At 38.5% G+C, this 17,516-nt stretch overlaps 1 protein-coding gene across 10 annotated transcripts in view; it reads left to right on the top strand.

Annotated features, from left to right (window-relative positions):
• The window catches only part of NRP1 (neuropilin 1), a 176,529-nt gene that overhangs the window by 59,181 nt on the left and 99,832 nt on the right, over positions 1–17,516 (top strand). For all 10 annotated transcript variants that reach the window (XM_072651966.1, XM_072651967.1, XM_072651974.1 and 7 more), the window contains exon 4: positions 8,383–8,564. In XM_072651966.1, the coding sequence (XP_072508067.1) occupies positions 8,383–8,564 (182 nt within the window). The remainder of the gene's footprint in view (positions 1–8,382; positions 8,565–17,516) is intronic.

Here is a 17,516-nt window from a genome sequence, read left to right as displayed (position 1 = left end):
GCTGGAAAACTCTGATCATTCCTGAAACCTTCTAGTTCTAAAGGAGGTTTTTGGGTCTCCCCCTGCCATTTAAAGTGAATCTTTGGGTTTCTGAATATCATTTAATAGATAGAAAGTGCTTTCCCATGTAAAGTTTCTCTTCCATGCCAAAAACTGTTTATGACATGAAATTCTTTATAAATGAAAAAAAAATTAAACCATTTTTCCTGTGAAAGAGGCTTTCTATTTATAAAGAAAAAGAAAGCTGAAAACACTTATATACATCATCACTATAGTGTAACACGCACACACACATTCCTTTAAAAAAAAAAACCAATTTGATAACCCCCAGACATACACATACGAAGTAATTTTATCATCCCAGGCCCCACCTCAATCAAGATGTAGACTTCTGACCTCCTTCAGGTTATGATCAATACCTGTTGGTCTAGGGCCATTCACAGGTGGATCAAACAAGGCTAAGATTAATGGATCTTTAACATTTTATCAAGGTTCATCAACTAGACTCTGACCTTCTGGACTACTCTAAATCCTTGCTTAGATGTAGAGTATATACTATCATTAGATTTTGAGCTGGGAGAGACCTTTAAAATCATGTAGCCCAATCTGTTCATTTTACAGAGAAAGACACCAAGGTCCATTAGAAGTTGAGTGACTTGCTCAAGGTAGTATGTAGGACTATGCCTTTCTGCCTCAGCTATGCCGCATGGTATAAATCCTGTGTCTGCCTAAAGCTGAAATCTGTTTGATTGCCTATTTGGCTACTTCCCCTGTATTCAACTTTTTACTAATCCTGTTCCTTGACCTCTCACCTACCTCTCCTAAAGTATATTTCAGACCCTTTCTGCTTAGTTAGATTCCTGCTCTTCGCCAACCCTGTCTTCTTCCTATTCCTACCCAAGCATTACAATCTGTATTGTTATTGTACTGTAGAGTGAAAGCAATTAAATCTTTCAATACTCTCTAATGAAACAATTAATACTTTATTTAAGCCCTTATATATTTAATCTTTATTTTCTTCATTTTAGGGGTAAGAGCCTAGTTTTTAGGATAGTATACTCTCTGTTGGGGGCAGTTAAGTGACTCAGTGGATAGAGTGCTGGCTCTGGAGTCAGGAAGACCCAAGTTCAAATCCAGCCTCAGACACTTTCTAGTTGTGTGACCCTGAGCAAGTTATTTATTTAAAATGATCTAGAGAAGGAAACCACTCCTGTATCTTTGCTAAGAACATCCCATGGATGGTATGGTTTATGGGGTCACAAAGAGTTGGACATAACTGAACAACACCAGTATTTTATTAACTATATATCCCATCACTTCATAACAAAAACATAGTAATACTTGATATTCATAATTATCGTCCTATCCTACTGAAGGGGCCCAAAGATTAGGTCCTGCATTGTTAATTTTATTTTTTTCTATGTATAACCTGCACTGAGCAATGTCAGGATTCCTTGAACATAACCCATCATCTCAAATGAGATATTCCTAAAGCACTTGGACAGTGTCTGGCAATGCTTAATAAAAGTACTTAATACATAAGTACTTAATACATAATTCCCCTCCCCCCCACTTTTTGTACTTGATTCAAAATAGTTGAATGTAAATTCATCAGTACAATTGCATGTAAAGAAAAGTTTTCAAAATGTAGATACTTAGCAGAAGAAATTAAAATCATGTAGGAGCAAGGTGAGGTAAGTGTTCTTTTCATCATCCTGTATGCCATCTGAAATTGTACTGATGAAGTCCTGGGTTCAGGTCCTGTCTCTGTGGCCATGGGAAAGTCATTTAACTTCTCACTGCCTTGGGCAATATTCTAGGATATTCTCTTTTGCACTTGTGAAGCAAATTTTTACACCAGGAGATTAGAGAAAATGACAGTTGTGAACTACATATATGTGTATGTGTATGTATACATGTATATGTATATAGTTGTAAAATATATGAATCTCATACTAAAAAAATTCACGTAGAAACCTTAGTAATCGGCTATTTTAAAAAAATCAATACCTTTGACTTCATTTCCAAGGAAAACACTACATAAAAGATAGCATTTTCAAATAAAACAATCTGAAATCTCAAGCAGTTGAGAAAAAGCTTCTACTGCCCAAGTTCCAATTGTCAAACCAAGCAGCTGACGGCTTGCTACTTCATGTCTATAGCACAGTTATAGTGACATGGAACCTCAAGACACTCTAGAGATAATTTGGTCCAAATCTCCCTTATTAGTCAATAAGCATTTATTGAGCATGTGTATTTGCCAGGCACTGAGCTAAACAATAGGGATTAAAAGAAAGGCAAATGATACTCCCTACTCTGAGGAAGTTCACAATCTAATGGAGGAGAAAACAGGCGAACATTGTACAAACAAAATACACATAGGATAGATTGGGGAATCATCTCAGAGGGAAGGCGTTAAGATCAAGGTGGTTTAGGAAAGGATTCTTGCAGAAAGTGGGATTTTAGTTAGGACCTAAAGAAAACCAGGAGGCAGGAATAAGCATGGAATGGGAGACACCAAGCAGAAGAGCCCAGAGTTGGAAGACGAGGTGTCTTGCAAGAGAAACAACAAAGAAATCAGCGTTACTGAACAAAAAGCGGTCTGGTGAGAAAGGTATTTCACAGATAAAGAAGGCAATGCCAAACTAGGTTAAGAGAGTGTCCTGAGATCACATGGGAATCAGAATGCAGGAGTCTTGATTCCCATTCCACTAACCAAGACTAAGTTGGATTAATCAGAGATGTCCTATTTAAACAATTCTCTTCTTCATTTAATTTTCTCTTCCCAAATATTTTGCCTCATAATTGGAAAGACCTGCTCCCTTTTGGGTATGTGCAAAGCCAATTTCGGATAAAATAATGCTCATACCCAGGCATTCATTTGCAATATTTGAGCTATTTGTGTTGGTTTAGTGCACAGAAATAGACCAACAGGGATCCAAAGGGCACCCATTTTTGGCAAGTGAAAATTATGCTCCTGAAGTTATTATTTTCACCCCAGTTTATGTCAGTGTCAGATTTCATCATTATATTTGTGTTTAGGCATGTGAGAGCAGGTCCTGTTGGAAGGCAATTAATAGTACACCCCAGCATCAGTTTTTTCTTATTTGCTATGGCTGGCTCCATGAGGACAGGGACTGTGTCGAATTTATCTTCTCTGACTCCCCTAGCATCTAGCCTCATGTGCAGTCGATGCTTAGGTAACGTTTGTTGAATTTAATTAAACTGCTATAATATTTTCCAGAAACCCTGAGGAGCTAGGTACAGTAGCTCAAACAACACCCTGCAGTGGATTAGCTTTCTTTCTATTAACAGATTTTAGTATCTAGAGATTCAGGGGTCATTGATGTAGTCACAAGAGAAAATGGAAATTAAGCAAAGTACAGTAATCTCCTATTCAACACTGCAAATGGATGAGGTCTCCAAATGTCACTGCTCCCCTCCTCTTTAGTGAGTGAATGCATGTCTCATTTTCTCAACACTTACTTCTCTTACTTGGCTTTTTTCCTAAATCCATAACTCATAAACCTCCCAAAAGAAGAAATGGTTTCTCAGTAATCCTTGCAAGAATTCTAAGAGGATTCTCTTTTCTTTTATCACCCTTAAGGGAAACCTATTATTATTCGATATTTACAGTGTACCTGGCTTGGCAGTGAGACATCTGGTGGTATCCAGAGAAGAAAAGACATGGTCCATCTCCTCAAGGAAATTACATTCCAAAGTGAGAGAATACTTAGAGCATTTGGAAATGAGGATGCTGAAATGTCTGTATACTCAAAACAAAAAAAAAGGAACGTAGTATAGTACATTTTTGAATCAGAAAAGAGAATACTTCATGTTTCTTCTGAGCAGCCCAGGAAGGAAAAGTGTTGTTGTTTTTTCCCACTGACATCTGTTAGAAGAGTCAGTGAAGAGTGGAAGCTTTTAAAAGACAAACATACTCAGTTGGATCTATGACCTCACTGATTTCTACATGTTTTCCATCAATGGAGATTACAGCCCATTCATTCCTCACCATCCGGAACTACTCTCGTCCATATCCTCACATTAGTGTACCAAAGGGATTCACCTACCATGCTGTAGACCTTCCTCTCTTTTTTCCAATATTGGGAGGACTTGGGTTTCCTATCATTTATTGTCCATTCTCACCACATTACCAATCCATCTTCTTTTTTTGATGATATGTATTGTGATGAGTCCTTTACACCTGCTCGTATTCACCACCTAACTCTCCATCATCTTGCTGATGTCAGCGGTCCTTTTCAAGATCAAAGGATTACTCAGTAATACTTTTAGATCTCTGGAGACTAGAGTTTCTAGTGACTTACAGGTAAACAACAGTCAGGTTTTTGGTTTTTTGTCCTTTAATGGGACTGCATCAGGGAGAAGTTTGGAATCAGCATAGGTTCTTTGCAGTTCCCAAAAGGCAATCCATCCTGCTCCTCTCTTGTTTAATTCTGAACCCAAAGTGTCCATTTGCAGTGTCTAGATGATATATGCATATATATCCTATCGATATTGATATGTAGATTTTATATATATTGAACCACATAAATTGACATGGATATAGATCTGACAGCTAGTTGGGACAGTGTTAGGCGTAAAGTAGGAAGACACTCTTCCTGAGTTCAAGTCTGACCTCAAACACTTACTAGGTGACCCTTGGCAAGTCATTGCCTGCTTGCCTCAGTTTCCTTATCTGTAAAATGAGCTAGAGAAAGAAATGGCAAACCACTCCACTATCTTTTTCCAGAAAACCCCCAATAGGGTCACAAAGAGTTGGACATGCCTGAAAATAACTGAACAACAATAGATCTGGACATAGGTATTGATATATAAAGATGAACTCTATAGGTTGTCCATCTAATTGCATATCATAATCTGAACAATAGGTGTTTTTCATCTGGTTGATTTTTTCTTCTTGTGTATATAGTTAGGCCAAACTCTTATAAAAATCTATTACAAAAATGAAATATAAGTGAGGATTAAGACTTACTCACCCCAAAATACTAATTATCTGTGAATTCTGTTTATTCTCAGCATGGAGCATTTAAGGATGCATTGCTGTCTTTCTATTTGCCCTAGAACCAATCAAGACCAAGGGACTCAGCTTGCAAGCTATTTGAGGAATGCTATGGTCAATAATTTGCCAGATGCACTGTCCAGATATCAGTGAGGGAATCTTTCTCTCTAAAAAAACCAGTATACATTTAACCCTCTGTGTTCCAAATGATATTAAGTCTGCTTTGTGGCCTACTACTCCTTCCATTAGCCAAATTTTTCAAATCTTCTATGAAATTTCCCTTGATTCTCCAGGTGAAAGTGATTTCTCTTCCCTGAAATTTTCCTAAAGGACTTTTTCTAGATTTCCTCTAAATTATCATGTTTAATATCCCTAGAACCTACTACCATGGTGCCTTGTACTTTTCTTTTTGTGTTATTCCATTTTGATTTCATTGGTGGACATTGAAAGCATCTTGCTTTGAAAACTTCAGTAATATTGATTGGTAACTGATCCAGTATCATCTGAATTCTCTTTGCATCCATTGATGAATGAGATACTCTCCACTAAAGAGATAACAGAAACACATGCACCTAGGGCAGTGAGGTTAGACTGAGGTTTAGACAAGTGATTCCATTTCTACCTTCGCTGTTCCCACTATGGGATTCTTGTCATCCCAAGAAAAGCAGTGTTTATAATACACTGGTAGCAGTAACGGAGCAATGCAGGCCGGCTGGGAGATCCAAATTTGCAAACTCAGTATCCTGGGCCTGAGGCCAAGGCAGCCTGGGTGCGTTGCTGCAGTGACACATTTTGTCTCCAGAGAAGGTTGCTGGCACAACACTTACATTCCTGGCACTGCATTTGTCACTGACAAACTTATGGAGTGGAGCGGGTATCAACTCCAGAGGGAGATGCGAGCTGCTTTCTTAACTTCACTGGCAGTGATGTAACGGACAAGTTGTGATGGTACACTTGCTTGACTATTTACAAAAACTGTTATTGGTAAAACTCTTCTCTGGACTCTGTTTCACGGAGTGTTGCTGAAATGACAGTTGCATTTACTTTTTCCAAGAATGAGGCATCACTCATATTCCAATGATTCAGTTTCCGCATGTGAAGTAGTGGTACTTGAAAATGCAACAAGACTTATCTCTTACTATGGAGGAAGCCTAATCTCTCTCTGCTCACTTTAATGACTTTTGGGGTTGCCAGGTGGAGAATCTGGTGGTTACTATTGACTGCCATGTCGGTTTAAGCTCTAACTCCTTAAAATCTCCAGTACCACAACTGGGCTTTTGTAATAGAAGATATTATTTTACCTGAAAAACAAAAGATTTCCTTCCAAAATGTCCTTGGTTCTTCAGAATGCTGACCTATCTCACTTGGTTTGTATCTCAAAAGCAAAATGCACCAAGACTCAACCACTTAAAATTCAGATCACGTCAAGATTCAAGCAAAAAGCCTATATGACAAAGCCTAGATGCACAGTAGCTAGTTCAGACAGTAAACAGGCCAAATCACAGCTAAATTATTAGAAATTGTGGAGCAAAACAAACAGACCTGTCCTGTCAAAGAGGAAACAGAGATAAAAGGGAGTTCTCCATCAAATGCCAATTTATTTGGCTTGTAGGAATAGGAGATGGTGCTCATTTCAGCTGGCCCCTCTTTGAATGTAAAAGGCTGGTTCAGAACTTTGAAATATAATGCTTTCTTCCTCCTCCTCTTACACTTCTTTCTCTTCTTTTAACAAGCAAAGCAAATCCCAAAGTACTGAGAAATGAAGAATTCCTCATTCCGTAGCTTTGAAATGGGACAGCAGTGCTAACTGGCCAAGTTACTAGAAACATTGGATGCACCAAAGGAGATGCAGTTAATGCAGTAATTCACATATGTTAATGCTTAGAGTTCCATCAATGTCAGCTTTATTTTCTCCCTGATATACACCAAAGCTGGCATGCAATTTTTACTGATGAGGTAATGTCATTTTTAATTTAAACGGCCCTAAGCTGTCCACTTTAACTAGTGATATCATCTCTGCAATTGTCTCATGAGACTTTATGTAAACATAAGTAATGTACCCAAGATAGCTTAAAAAAGGGTCGTTAAAGATGACATTGGTCATCATGAAGAATTATTTTTTTTACCCTTTGATCCCTTGGAAATTGTCAGATATAGTTTATGCTACTTCCATTTTAACTGTTCCTGAAATTAAAATATCCCATAATTTTTAAAGCAAGTTAAACATAGAAGTAAAATAAAAGTTCTAAAATGAATGGATAACATTTTAATGTCAATCTTAGATGAAAAACAACACAAATTAGATCATCTGACTTCTATATGGCTATAAATATTTTTTAAAATAAGAGAGAGAAGTAAATATATGTGTATAGACATGGATATATAACCAGATAAATGAACTGCTTGCCTGATTCCTTTTATATTATCTTGGGTAGGGGGGTGGGGATGAGAAGAGGGCTAGTTTATTAATAGTGAGTTATCTGCTTATAGGGCTAAGAAATGTTCTGTCCCTTCAATACAAACTTTATCATAGAATTTCACTGAATTGTTTCTTCATTCACATCACCAGAGTATTATTACTAGCCCTATTTTAAATCTCATCACTGGGCATTTCTCATTCCCTTCTTTCAAATAAGTGTATTCTTTCAAGCAAATCAAGTCAAATATTGCAAGTTAAATTCTATTTCTTTCTCTTTTTTTAAAACAAAGTTGGGAGAAAATGTAACTTCTATGATTCAGATCTGGATTTCAAGAAAGTAATCTGTGAATGTAGATATTGATACGTTAGGTTGGTTTGCGGTTGTTTTTTTTCCCCAAGTTGTCTGGAGTGTGGTGGAACTGTGAACTGAGTTAAATGGGTAAGAATTCATTTATTATTCTGTGGCCATATGTTCTAGAGGCTAGTTCACAGAAATCAAAGTATTGTTCATAGAAAGCTCCAGCCAGAGACATTTTGAATTCATAAAAGAACTTCACAGTTTGAAAAGAATGCACAGCATTATGTATTGACACCACTACCACGGACAAAGAAACACAATTTAATAATACAGAATTGTGCTCATGAGATTTCCTTTTTCTTGTTAATTGGTTACTTTAGCTGACATTGTCTGCCAGTATAATGGACACCATTCTTCCTAATAGTTCTGCGTTGCCAGATGATGTCTACAGACATGATGTAGTCCATTTTAATTATTTCATTTTGCTGGATTTCACTGCGTGGTACAGTCATGTATGTGGAGAGCATCTCCGCCCATCTCCACCCCCCAGCAATCTACATTGGCTCACATCAGGCTTGGAATTTGTAGAAATGAAACACTTCTTATTTTACTTAATGTTTTCCCCCTGTATTTGTCCCTCAGGTATGACTACGTTGAAGTCATTGATGGAGATAGTGCAAATGGACGTTTATGGGGCAAGTTCTGTGGCAAGATAGCTCCCCCTCCAGTGGTGTCTTCAGGGCCATTCCTGTTTATCAAGTTTGTCTCTGACTACGAGACACATGGTGCTGGATTTTCCATACGCTATGAAATTTTCAAGAGAGGTGAGTGAATAAATGATAATGACAGACCTTAGTCTGTGTCTTTTTTCCATTTAACAATGGTTGGTTTTAATATTTTATGAAAGTGAAGCAAAGGATAGAGAGAAGTACTTTAGAAACACACACACACACACACACACACACACACACACACTCTCTCACGCACACCACATGTCTGGCGAGGGAACAGATCAAGACGATGTTATTCAGATACTGTGAACAGCCGAATGAATGTGCTTTGGCAAAACTGTATTTAAAAAACATTTCTTTTTACTTTTCTCTTTCTGTAAAGAAAACAAAAGAGTTAAGCCATGCTTAGAGTCTGGTTCTTTAATCCTTTGAACAGCCAAAAAGTCCCCTTTGAAAACAGGATTAGCCCCTTCCCACCTTGAATTCATAGAAATTCTGTCCCTCCTAAAGGGCATGCCCCACCTCTCTTTTTCCTAGCTACTATATTCAAGAATGTCTGGTCCTCAGAAAGCCAACTCCATGCTATGCTAGTTTCCATACTGGTGGGAGAAACACTAGATCTCTATTTACCCAAGCTATTAAAACAGCCTCTTGGAGAGCGTACGAATACTGGGAAATGCTATTTCCTTTGGGAACAGGAATAGGTCACCACTCTAATCATTTGCTAAAACTTTTATTGGGGTGCAGCAGTGAGGAGGCTTTGTGAGGTAGCTTAGAGGAAAGTCTGGTTTATCATATTCTTCAATTCCCAGTGGAAACATTAAGCAAATGAATTAATTTTAAAAAGTGTAACTTTACCTGCAAAACACCTCACATTATACTCATTACAGCCTTTAGGTTCCTCACACATATTAAATCCAGTGCTTCCTCCTCCAGTCTTAGCTTTTTGAAGTTGGTAGTCTCACACAAAAGAGTGAGCCAAGGCCAAGGTTTACATAAGCATGGGAAAAGGAGCAGGCTTCAGTGACTCCCAATTGACTGTAGCATAAGTTACAAATCCCTTAGTAGCACATGAAGGCTCTCCACAGCCTACCTTCCCAACATTATCTGACATTTATTCTGTTTCATGCACTGTAAGCCACACTGGGTTATTGGATGTTCCTGAACTTCTGGCAGCCCTATCCTACTACCTGCATCCCCCCAGACCATCCCTCCTGCCTGGAAGAATACACAGGCTCCTCATCTCCACCTCCTAAAAGCCTGACATTTCTTTAGCGCCCAGCTCAGTCAGTGTCTCTTCAATGAAGTCGCCCTGGATTCCCCAGTTGGAAGCAGTCTTTTCCTCCTTGCTGTTGTGTCTGTCTTTTGTTCTCAAAGAGGACCATGACATCAAGATGATGGCATGACTTGCAGTTGACTTTGACTTGAGTGAGGGAGGGCTGTGAGAGGTCACCAGCCTCACTTTCTTCTCCTGAGCCATCTGGGACCAGTGGCCTGATAGTCATCAGGAGGACTGGAGAGGGGTCAGGCTGCAATGGGAGACCCTGGTGATTTTAGGCTAAGTTCTTATCAGAGTCTCACTTTGAATGAGATACATCCATTCAATGAATAGGCTTCTTTAAGTAGTTACTCAAGGGATGGCCCTTTTTAAGAAAAGACAAAATAACAACAACAAAAAAATATCAAACTGGGAAGGGAAGACCCTCATGGTTCCTGGGTAAAGGAAAAACAATTACTATTTAGTAATTACTTTTCCTCCTAAAATATTCCCAGAGTGCTTTCTTTGCCCCTTTATGTTGTGTTTTGCATTACACTTACTTTTACACACCATGTTCCCCTATTTGACTATAAGCTGTATCCTCAGAGTGTACCACAATACCTTGCATCTATCTGTCATCATCATCATCATCATCATCATCCTCAGTGTTCTTGTTGTGACCTGCTGGTGGGGGAAAACTTCTTCACCACAACAAATTGGCAGATTTATCCACAACTTGTACCCTTCTAGAGTTTCCTGGGGGATTGTGAGGTTAAGTATCGTACTCATGGTCATAGAGCCAATATGTGCCAAAGATGGTGCTTCCTATTTCCCAGGCCAGCCATCTGTCCACTCTATCACATTGCCTCTCCTCTCACCCATAGTCAACACTTTAAAAATAATTGCATAATTGACTTAGAATTTGTAAAAATGAAATCATTTTTTTAAAATGATTGTCATTTCAGTAGATTAATATTTTATGTCATAGTCCCTTTCTGTTAGGTGTGCAATGTATAGGAGAACTAAAAGGCTATTTCACTGGATGTGAATATGGACAGATTTTTTTTCCAAATAATCTGGAGCATTGATGTCAAAAATAGAAATGGATCTGTGGCTACATACTGAGTTAGAAAACCAAAATTAGCATTATCTCTGTCATGTTGCATTTTATTTATTTTTTAAAACATCTCACAATTACATTTTCATCTGGTTCTGGCAGGTGAGTTTGACACCTTTGATCTGGAGTAGAGTGGTGTTCTGAACCAACCAAGTAGTTCATTGAGGAGCTCATTAAGAACCCTTTGGCAGAGATAATAAAGACTTTCTTGGACATCAAAGAATGCTGGCCCAATTTCAAAACTCAGCTTAAATACTACCTATTCCTGAAGGCCTTGCCCAGTCCAATCAAGGAAATGCCTTTCCTTTTCACACTGCTTTCTTGCTACTCTGCATGTCACTTTTACGTAACTAGTTGTTTTACATGTTGTCTCGCCCATTAGAATAAGAACTTCTTGAGGGTCCAACCACTGTCTTTTACTTTTCTCTATAATCCCAGAGCTTAGCACTTGTTATACAAGTATAATAAATGATGACTTGATTTGATGACTCTAGACCTTACAGGATCATAGATGAGAGGATCATAGATTGTTAGAGATAGAAGGGCCATTTGAGATCATAGAATCAGGGAGCAAAGGAAGGCACTAGAAGTCATCTTCTCCAACACCCTCATCCCACAGATGAGCAGCTAAGACCAAGAGAACAGAAGTGACTTGTCCAAGATCACATGGGGAGAGAGTATCAGAGCAGGGATTCAGACCCAGGCCCTCTGGGCTAATCCATTATTCTTCCTAGTGCACCAGACAGGCTTTCATTTATAGCAATATAGAAAGTCACAAGCATAACAACATGCTTAACCAAGGTTCTAGTTACAGTCATTTGTAAGTGTTAAGACCTATGCTGGACTTTTTAATAAACTAGCCTGTCTGTCTGTCTGTCTTTCTATCCACACACAGACATACATGCTTTTATCAAAGGAGGAATATCCCAAAAAGAGCATAAAGAATTACCTTTCTTTTCCAAAGAAAGGTATTCCCCTGACCCCGAAGTTGATTGAAAGAGATGAGAGACCTTAAGTGTATGGCCATGACTTATAGAAGCTCTCCTCCTTCCTACCAAACAAACTCCCTTTTCTAAATCCCCTATTATTTTAAATGTCTTCCTCATCCTCACCTTGGAATGACAAGAACAATAATCACTAGCATTTACATAGAAATTTAATTTATACAGCATTTACATAGGTTTGTAAGATGCTTTGCAAATAGTAACTCATTTTATCCTAACAAAAACCCTAAGATGTAGGTGTGATCATAATCTCCATTTTACAGATGAGGAAACTGAGGTAAGCAGAGGTTAAGTGAATTGCTAGAATCACAAAAGCTAGTCTCTGAGGCAGGATCTGAACTCAGGTCTTTCAAACTCCATGTCCAACACTCTGTTCTTTGTATCACCTACACATAGTCATCTTTGACTCCTCGCTGGATCCCATATCCTTTATGTCCATCTGCATACTAGTGTGTTTTCTTGCTAGAGGTCTCAAAGATCTATTCCTCTCATTATCACTTTCAAAATCATTATCTCTTCATAATTTGATTGCTACAGCCAGATCCTGACTTTCCTTCCTGCCTAAAGACTCTCCTTATTCTATGCTAAACTCTTGGGGCAATCATGAGATAGCTTTCCAATTTCAAAACCTATGCTGGGTGTCCGCTGCCTGATGTTTTGGATCTAAAGTGGTCAGCTTACTTTTTATAACTCAAAGCACACCGTCAGTCAGTCCCCTACACCTCTCCCACTTCATCTTTTCAGTGAAGAAGGGTTTTCATCTGCAGGCTAATCCTTGTTTGATATCATAGAGTAAATACTGGAGAAAGCGTCCATAATTACAATGAATATAGAAGACCTTTGGCTAAAACAGAAATCTTCTCTCCATAGCCCTTACATTTTAGGGGTGAAGCTAATCTCACCTATCCTAGAATACAACTTTCTGGGCAGCTTTATGCCTCTGCATCGGAAAAAACTCCCTCCAGGCCCCACCCATCAATTCATGGCCCTCACCTCTTTCAAAATCTGGCCCCAGATTTGCTTTTCTTCCCAGATTAATGACCTCACGATCATCACTTTTTTAATGTGCATCTTCTCAGTGTGTTCATCTAACCAAAACCACATGCATTTAGTTTCCACTCCACCTACTAATGCATTTCAGGTTAATAAATTCAAATTATTTCATGTGAGTATCAGTCAGTCAAAAAACAGTTACTAAAAGCCCATTACATGTTATATGCTGTGGTAAGTGCTGGCACTACAATGACAAAAATGAAATAATCTCTGCCCTCAGTGAGGTCTCCATTCTATCAGGGAAACTAGATTACAACAACCAGACCAAAGGCGAGTCTCATGGCATCTATTTCTTATGTATCTAAATAGAATTTTCTTTTGACAGTGGTTGCTCAGTAAATACTTATTGACTATTCAACAAAATGCATCTTCACATACACATGCTTACATAAATTTTTTATTTCAACAGCAGTTAAATGATATCTTATCATGATTGCATGAATCTGTACTATTGAAAACACTTTGCTTCTGTTATTTCAATACACATGAATCATCTTAATCATAATGTAATACAACCATGAAATTAGTCACACCTGTTGGTCCTGAGATTTAACAAGCATTAAACTCTCGTTCTAAAGAAAATCAGGCCATGTTGTTGCCTGTAGCCTCAGGGGCAGTACCACTGGATACTTTCATTGCACTGGGCACCATTAACACTTTCTACTCTTCTCACGATGTTTCCCTGCCTATTGGGCTCTCAGTCCTTGGCCCAGTGCTACCTCTGAGCACACAGCTCTGTTGTGCTCACTTTGCTCCACTCAATCTGAACTGCCCAGGCTAAACATGGATTTGGGAAGACCTTTCAGCCCGATTCATTCAGACCAATGACCTGAACAGTCTATGTCAGGGCAGTGAGTCTTGTGGGACTCAAAGTAATTCCAGGAGATATTAGGAGCTATGGATTTACACATGTGATTTCACTGGGATTTTGAATGTAGAAAAATAAAAATTTCTAGTTGTGTGTCTACAACAATTAAATATGGAGTTCTTATATGAACTCCATATACAGCCAGGCTAGCAAAGAGTCTGCAAAAATGCTTATTGGTCTGAAAATCCTTTTAAGTCCTGAGTCAAAGTGGTTGCTGACTCTCTGTTTCTCTCATTTATTTTCTCTGTCTTCTCTCTCTCCTCCTGCCCCCCTTGCCTGCGTGCACAGACACACACACGCTAAATCTATCTGTTCCTAATCACTACTAAGATTTCTTTAGTGGTTTTCTTTTTAACCAATTACCTATCACAGATCTGTTTTAGTAATCTCTGGTATAGTCTATTTTATGAAGCTTTTTTATTTTTGGTTCAGATGTGTGATTTCATTCATGTAGAAACTCCTTCCATTGATGCCTAGGGATATATCCTCCATAACTTACACTCTTAGGAAGGTCCCCAGAGCATTGAGTGTTTGAACCATTTGCCCACTCATGGCCACATGTTTGTTCTATGTCCCAGGCAAAACTTGGACACACTTCCTTTTGACTTTAAGGCTAGAGGTCTGTTTCTTACAGTATTTTGTCCCCTTTGCCAACTATCACATTAAAAAGGGGTGTCAAAACTAGTTTTGTCAGATGATGGATTAAACTGAGGACTACAGAATCCGAGAGAGTTGGAAGAGATTTTGGATACCATCAAACCCAACAGAAGTGAAAACTGAGATCTACAAAGATGAAATAGCCAACCCAATTGTCACAAAAGGCTCTGCCACATTTAGAGTCAGCATTATAATGTGAATAATAGCATAGCATTACAGGGATGGTAGCTAACTAAGGTTAATAGTTTGTTCTTTTAACTAGGAATGCTATGATTTAGGTAATGCTAGTGCTAGCATTATTATTTCCATTTTACAGATGAGAAAATTAAGACTCAGAGACTTACCCAAGATTAGAGCTGCTACGTGTCAGGGCAAGGATTCAAGTTCCTTTGTACTGCCAAATCTCATTCAGAAAGTACCCTAATTTCCTTAGATATATCAGTGTACTTTCCCCAAAGTACCTAGCATAACAAAATGGAGAACAGTCTAGGGATTACACGAAACCATCTGTGTTAATGCTTCACAGTGAACTGCCTTTTATTCCTGCCAGGTGGGCTTTCGTCCCTCAGTCCCTTTAGTATCCATCACCTGACCAATTTGGGGGTGGGGGGAGAAGAAAGGTGCCTTTACTTTCATTACTTGGTTACAATTAGCTACATAATTCTTTTCTCTTGCATTGCCACATGAGGATCTGACCACACTGACTTGGGCTCAGCTCTAGTGAGTTTTACATCCTGGAAATAAACAGTTTTAAAAGGCTACCACCTTTCTTTTTCTATTTGGGTTAATGACTCAAACTTTTCTAGCTCCTTTTTAACTGAGAGACCACCAGAGTAATTTAAAAAGTTGATTGGCAAACTACATTGGAACAAATTGGAATACCACTGACATCTCAACCTTGGTGTGTCCCAAACTGGAATACCCTCCATTCCCTTTTAAATTTCCTCAGTTCACTGTTCCTATTCCATAAATGTTCATCTTGTCTCTTCCCTGATTCTTGAAATCTAAGTGACAGGAAAAAAATGAGTTTATAAAAGAAATAATAAGCACACCTGTGGTCCATGCTTCTGGGGAGGCTAAGCCTGGTGGGTAACTAGTTCAGGAGTTCTGAGTAGGGCTAAAGCCAATCAAGGGTCTGAAATAAGTCTGGCACCAATCTCATGAGCTTCCAACAGGGAAGGACCACCAGGTTACTGAAGGAGGTGCAAACCAGCCCTGATTGGAAAAACAGAGCAAGTCATAGTTTCCATGTCAAATAGTATTAGGATATAGCCCAGGTGTGGCCATTGCCTTTTCAGCCTGGGCAAGATAGAAAGATTCAGGAAAGGAAGGAGTGAGGGAGGAAGGAAGGAAGGAAGGAAGGAAGGAAGGAAGGAAGGAAGGAAGGAAGGAAGGAAGGAAGGAAGGAAGGGAAGAAGGAAATCAGCCCTTTCAAAAAGGCTTCCAAATATTCTCTGTGCCGAAATTCAGCCAAAATAATACAATACACAGAGGAAAAAACAACCTCCCCTCAATCTCTGCAATTAAATTCATTTTAACCAATTGTGTAGACAAATGGGGTCACAAAATTGGACATGACTGAAAGAACTAAACAACAAAATACTCTAGTTCACAGTCAAATGGGACTATTCTTTCTCTGTCCCCTATTCACACTCTTTCCTCTAAGCTCTTACTCCTATTGTCTCTCACACTTCAGACAGATTCCTCTCCATTCCTTATTTCCAGCTGATGAGGTTTCTCCCTTCTTTCCAGGGTGAGCTCAGTGGCCTCCTCACTAAATTCTCCCCAACAACTGAAAGTGAACTTTCTCTCCTCAAATGTTTTTGTGCATTTGTGACCCCATTTGGGATTTTCTTGGCAAAGATACTGGAGTGGTTTGCCATTTCCTTCTCCAGTTCATTTTACAGATGAGGAAACTGAGGCAAGCAGAGTTAAGCATCCAGGTCCCCATAGTCTGTAGGTGTCTGAGGCTGGATTTGAACTCAAGAAAATGAGTCCTCCTGATTCCAAGCCCAACACGCTATCCACTATGCCACCTAGCTGCCCTACTTTTTCTGCATTTACCTGTATCTTTTCTTTGTACTAATTTTACTCTTGTAATCTGGGTACCTATCATTCTATGTCTTGAAAACAGGGTTTATATATTATATGGTGTCTTATATATAGTAAGAGCTTTATGAACCTTTTGTTTAATTGAATTAAATGGAAATAAAATTAACGTGTTGATGATTAATAAATTACCTTTTGTTTTCTTGGCAATTTATTTTGACTATCCAGTCAAGAATATTTCCCTCAAGTTAACTTTTTTTTTTAATGTTACTTAATAGAACTAGTTTTTGAGTCAGAGGACTTGAGTTCAAAACATATATCTACTATTTGCTACCTTGGGCTAGAAACACAAGGATCAAATGCATCAATTGATGCAATTTTTAAAAAATTATTTTACCAAAATATGCTAGAAATTTTTCTATCTGTACAAATGTACTTTAAATACAAATAATTAAAAGCACAGTGGATAAAGTACCCTGCCTGGAGTCAGGAAGACTCATTGTCTTGAATTCAAATCCAGATCCAGACATTTACTAGCTGTGTGACCCTGGGCAAGTCACTTAACCCTGTTTGTCTCAGTTTCCTCATCTGTCAAGTGAGCTAAAGAAGGAAATGGCAAACCAGTCTGGCATTTCTGCCAAGAAAACCTCAAATGAAGTCACAGAGAGTTGGACATAACTGAAAAAATGACAACAAGTTGTAATCTTAGTTTGAAATAAACATTTTCATCCTACTATCTCTATTTTCTTTGCTCTATAGATAAAAAAGTGCTACTTCAGTTGACCACAGCTTCTTAAATTCTGATCCTTCTGATGCACCTACATTCTAAGGATTGAGTTCTTTTCATCTGTAAAATGAAATACAGTATTTGCTGATATCTAAGATTCTTCCTAAGTTAAAGTCATATGAGAGTAGAGTTTCTGCTACCTGTTTCAAGAAAGCATCGTCTATCTTCAACCTGAACAGATTGTTCCTCCCGTCTGAAATATATTTCCTCTTGCTTTGGCCATGTAGAATCTGCAGCTTCTTTCAGAGCTCA

This window comes from Notamacropus eugenii, chromosome 3 (genome assembly GCF_028372415.1).
Source record: "Notamacropus eugenii isolate mMacEug1 chromosome 3, mMacEug1.pri_v2, whole genome shotgun sequence".
Taxonomy (NCBI): Eukaryota; Metazoa; Chordata; class Mammalia; order Diprotodontia; family Macropodidae; genus Notamacropus; species Notamacropus eugenii.
Note: the sequence above shows the minus strand (reverse complement) of the source record. Positions and strands in the feature narration are given on the sequence as shown.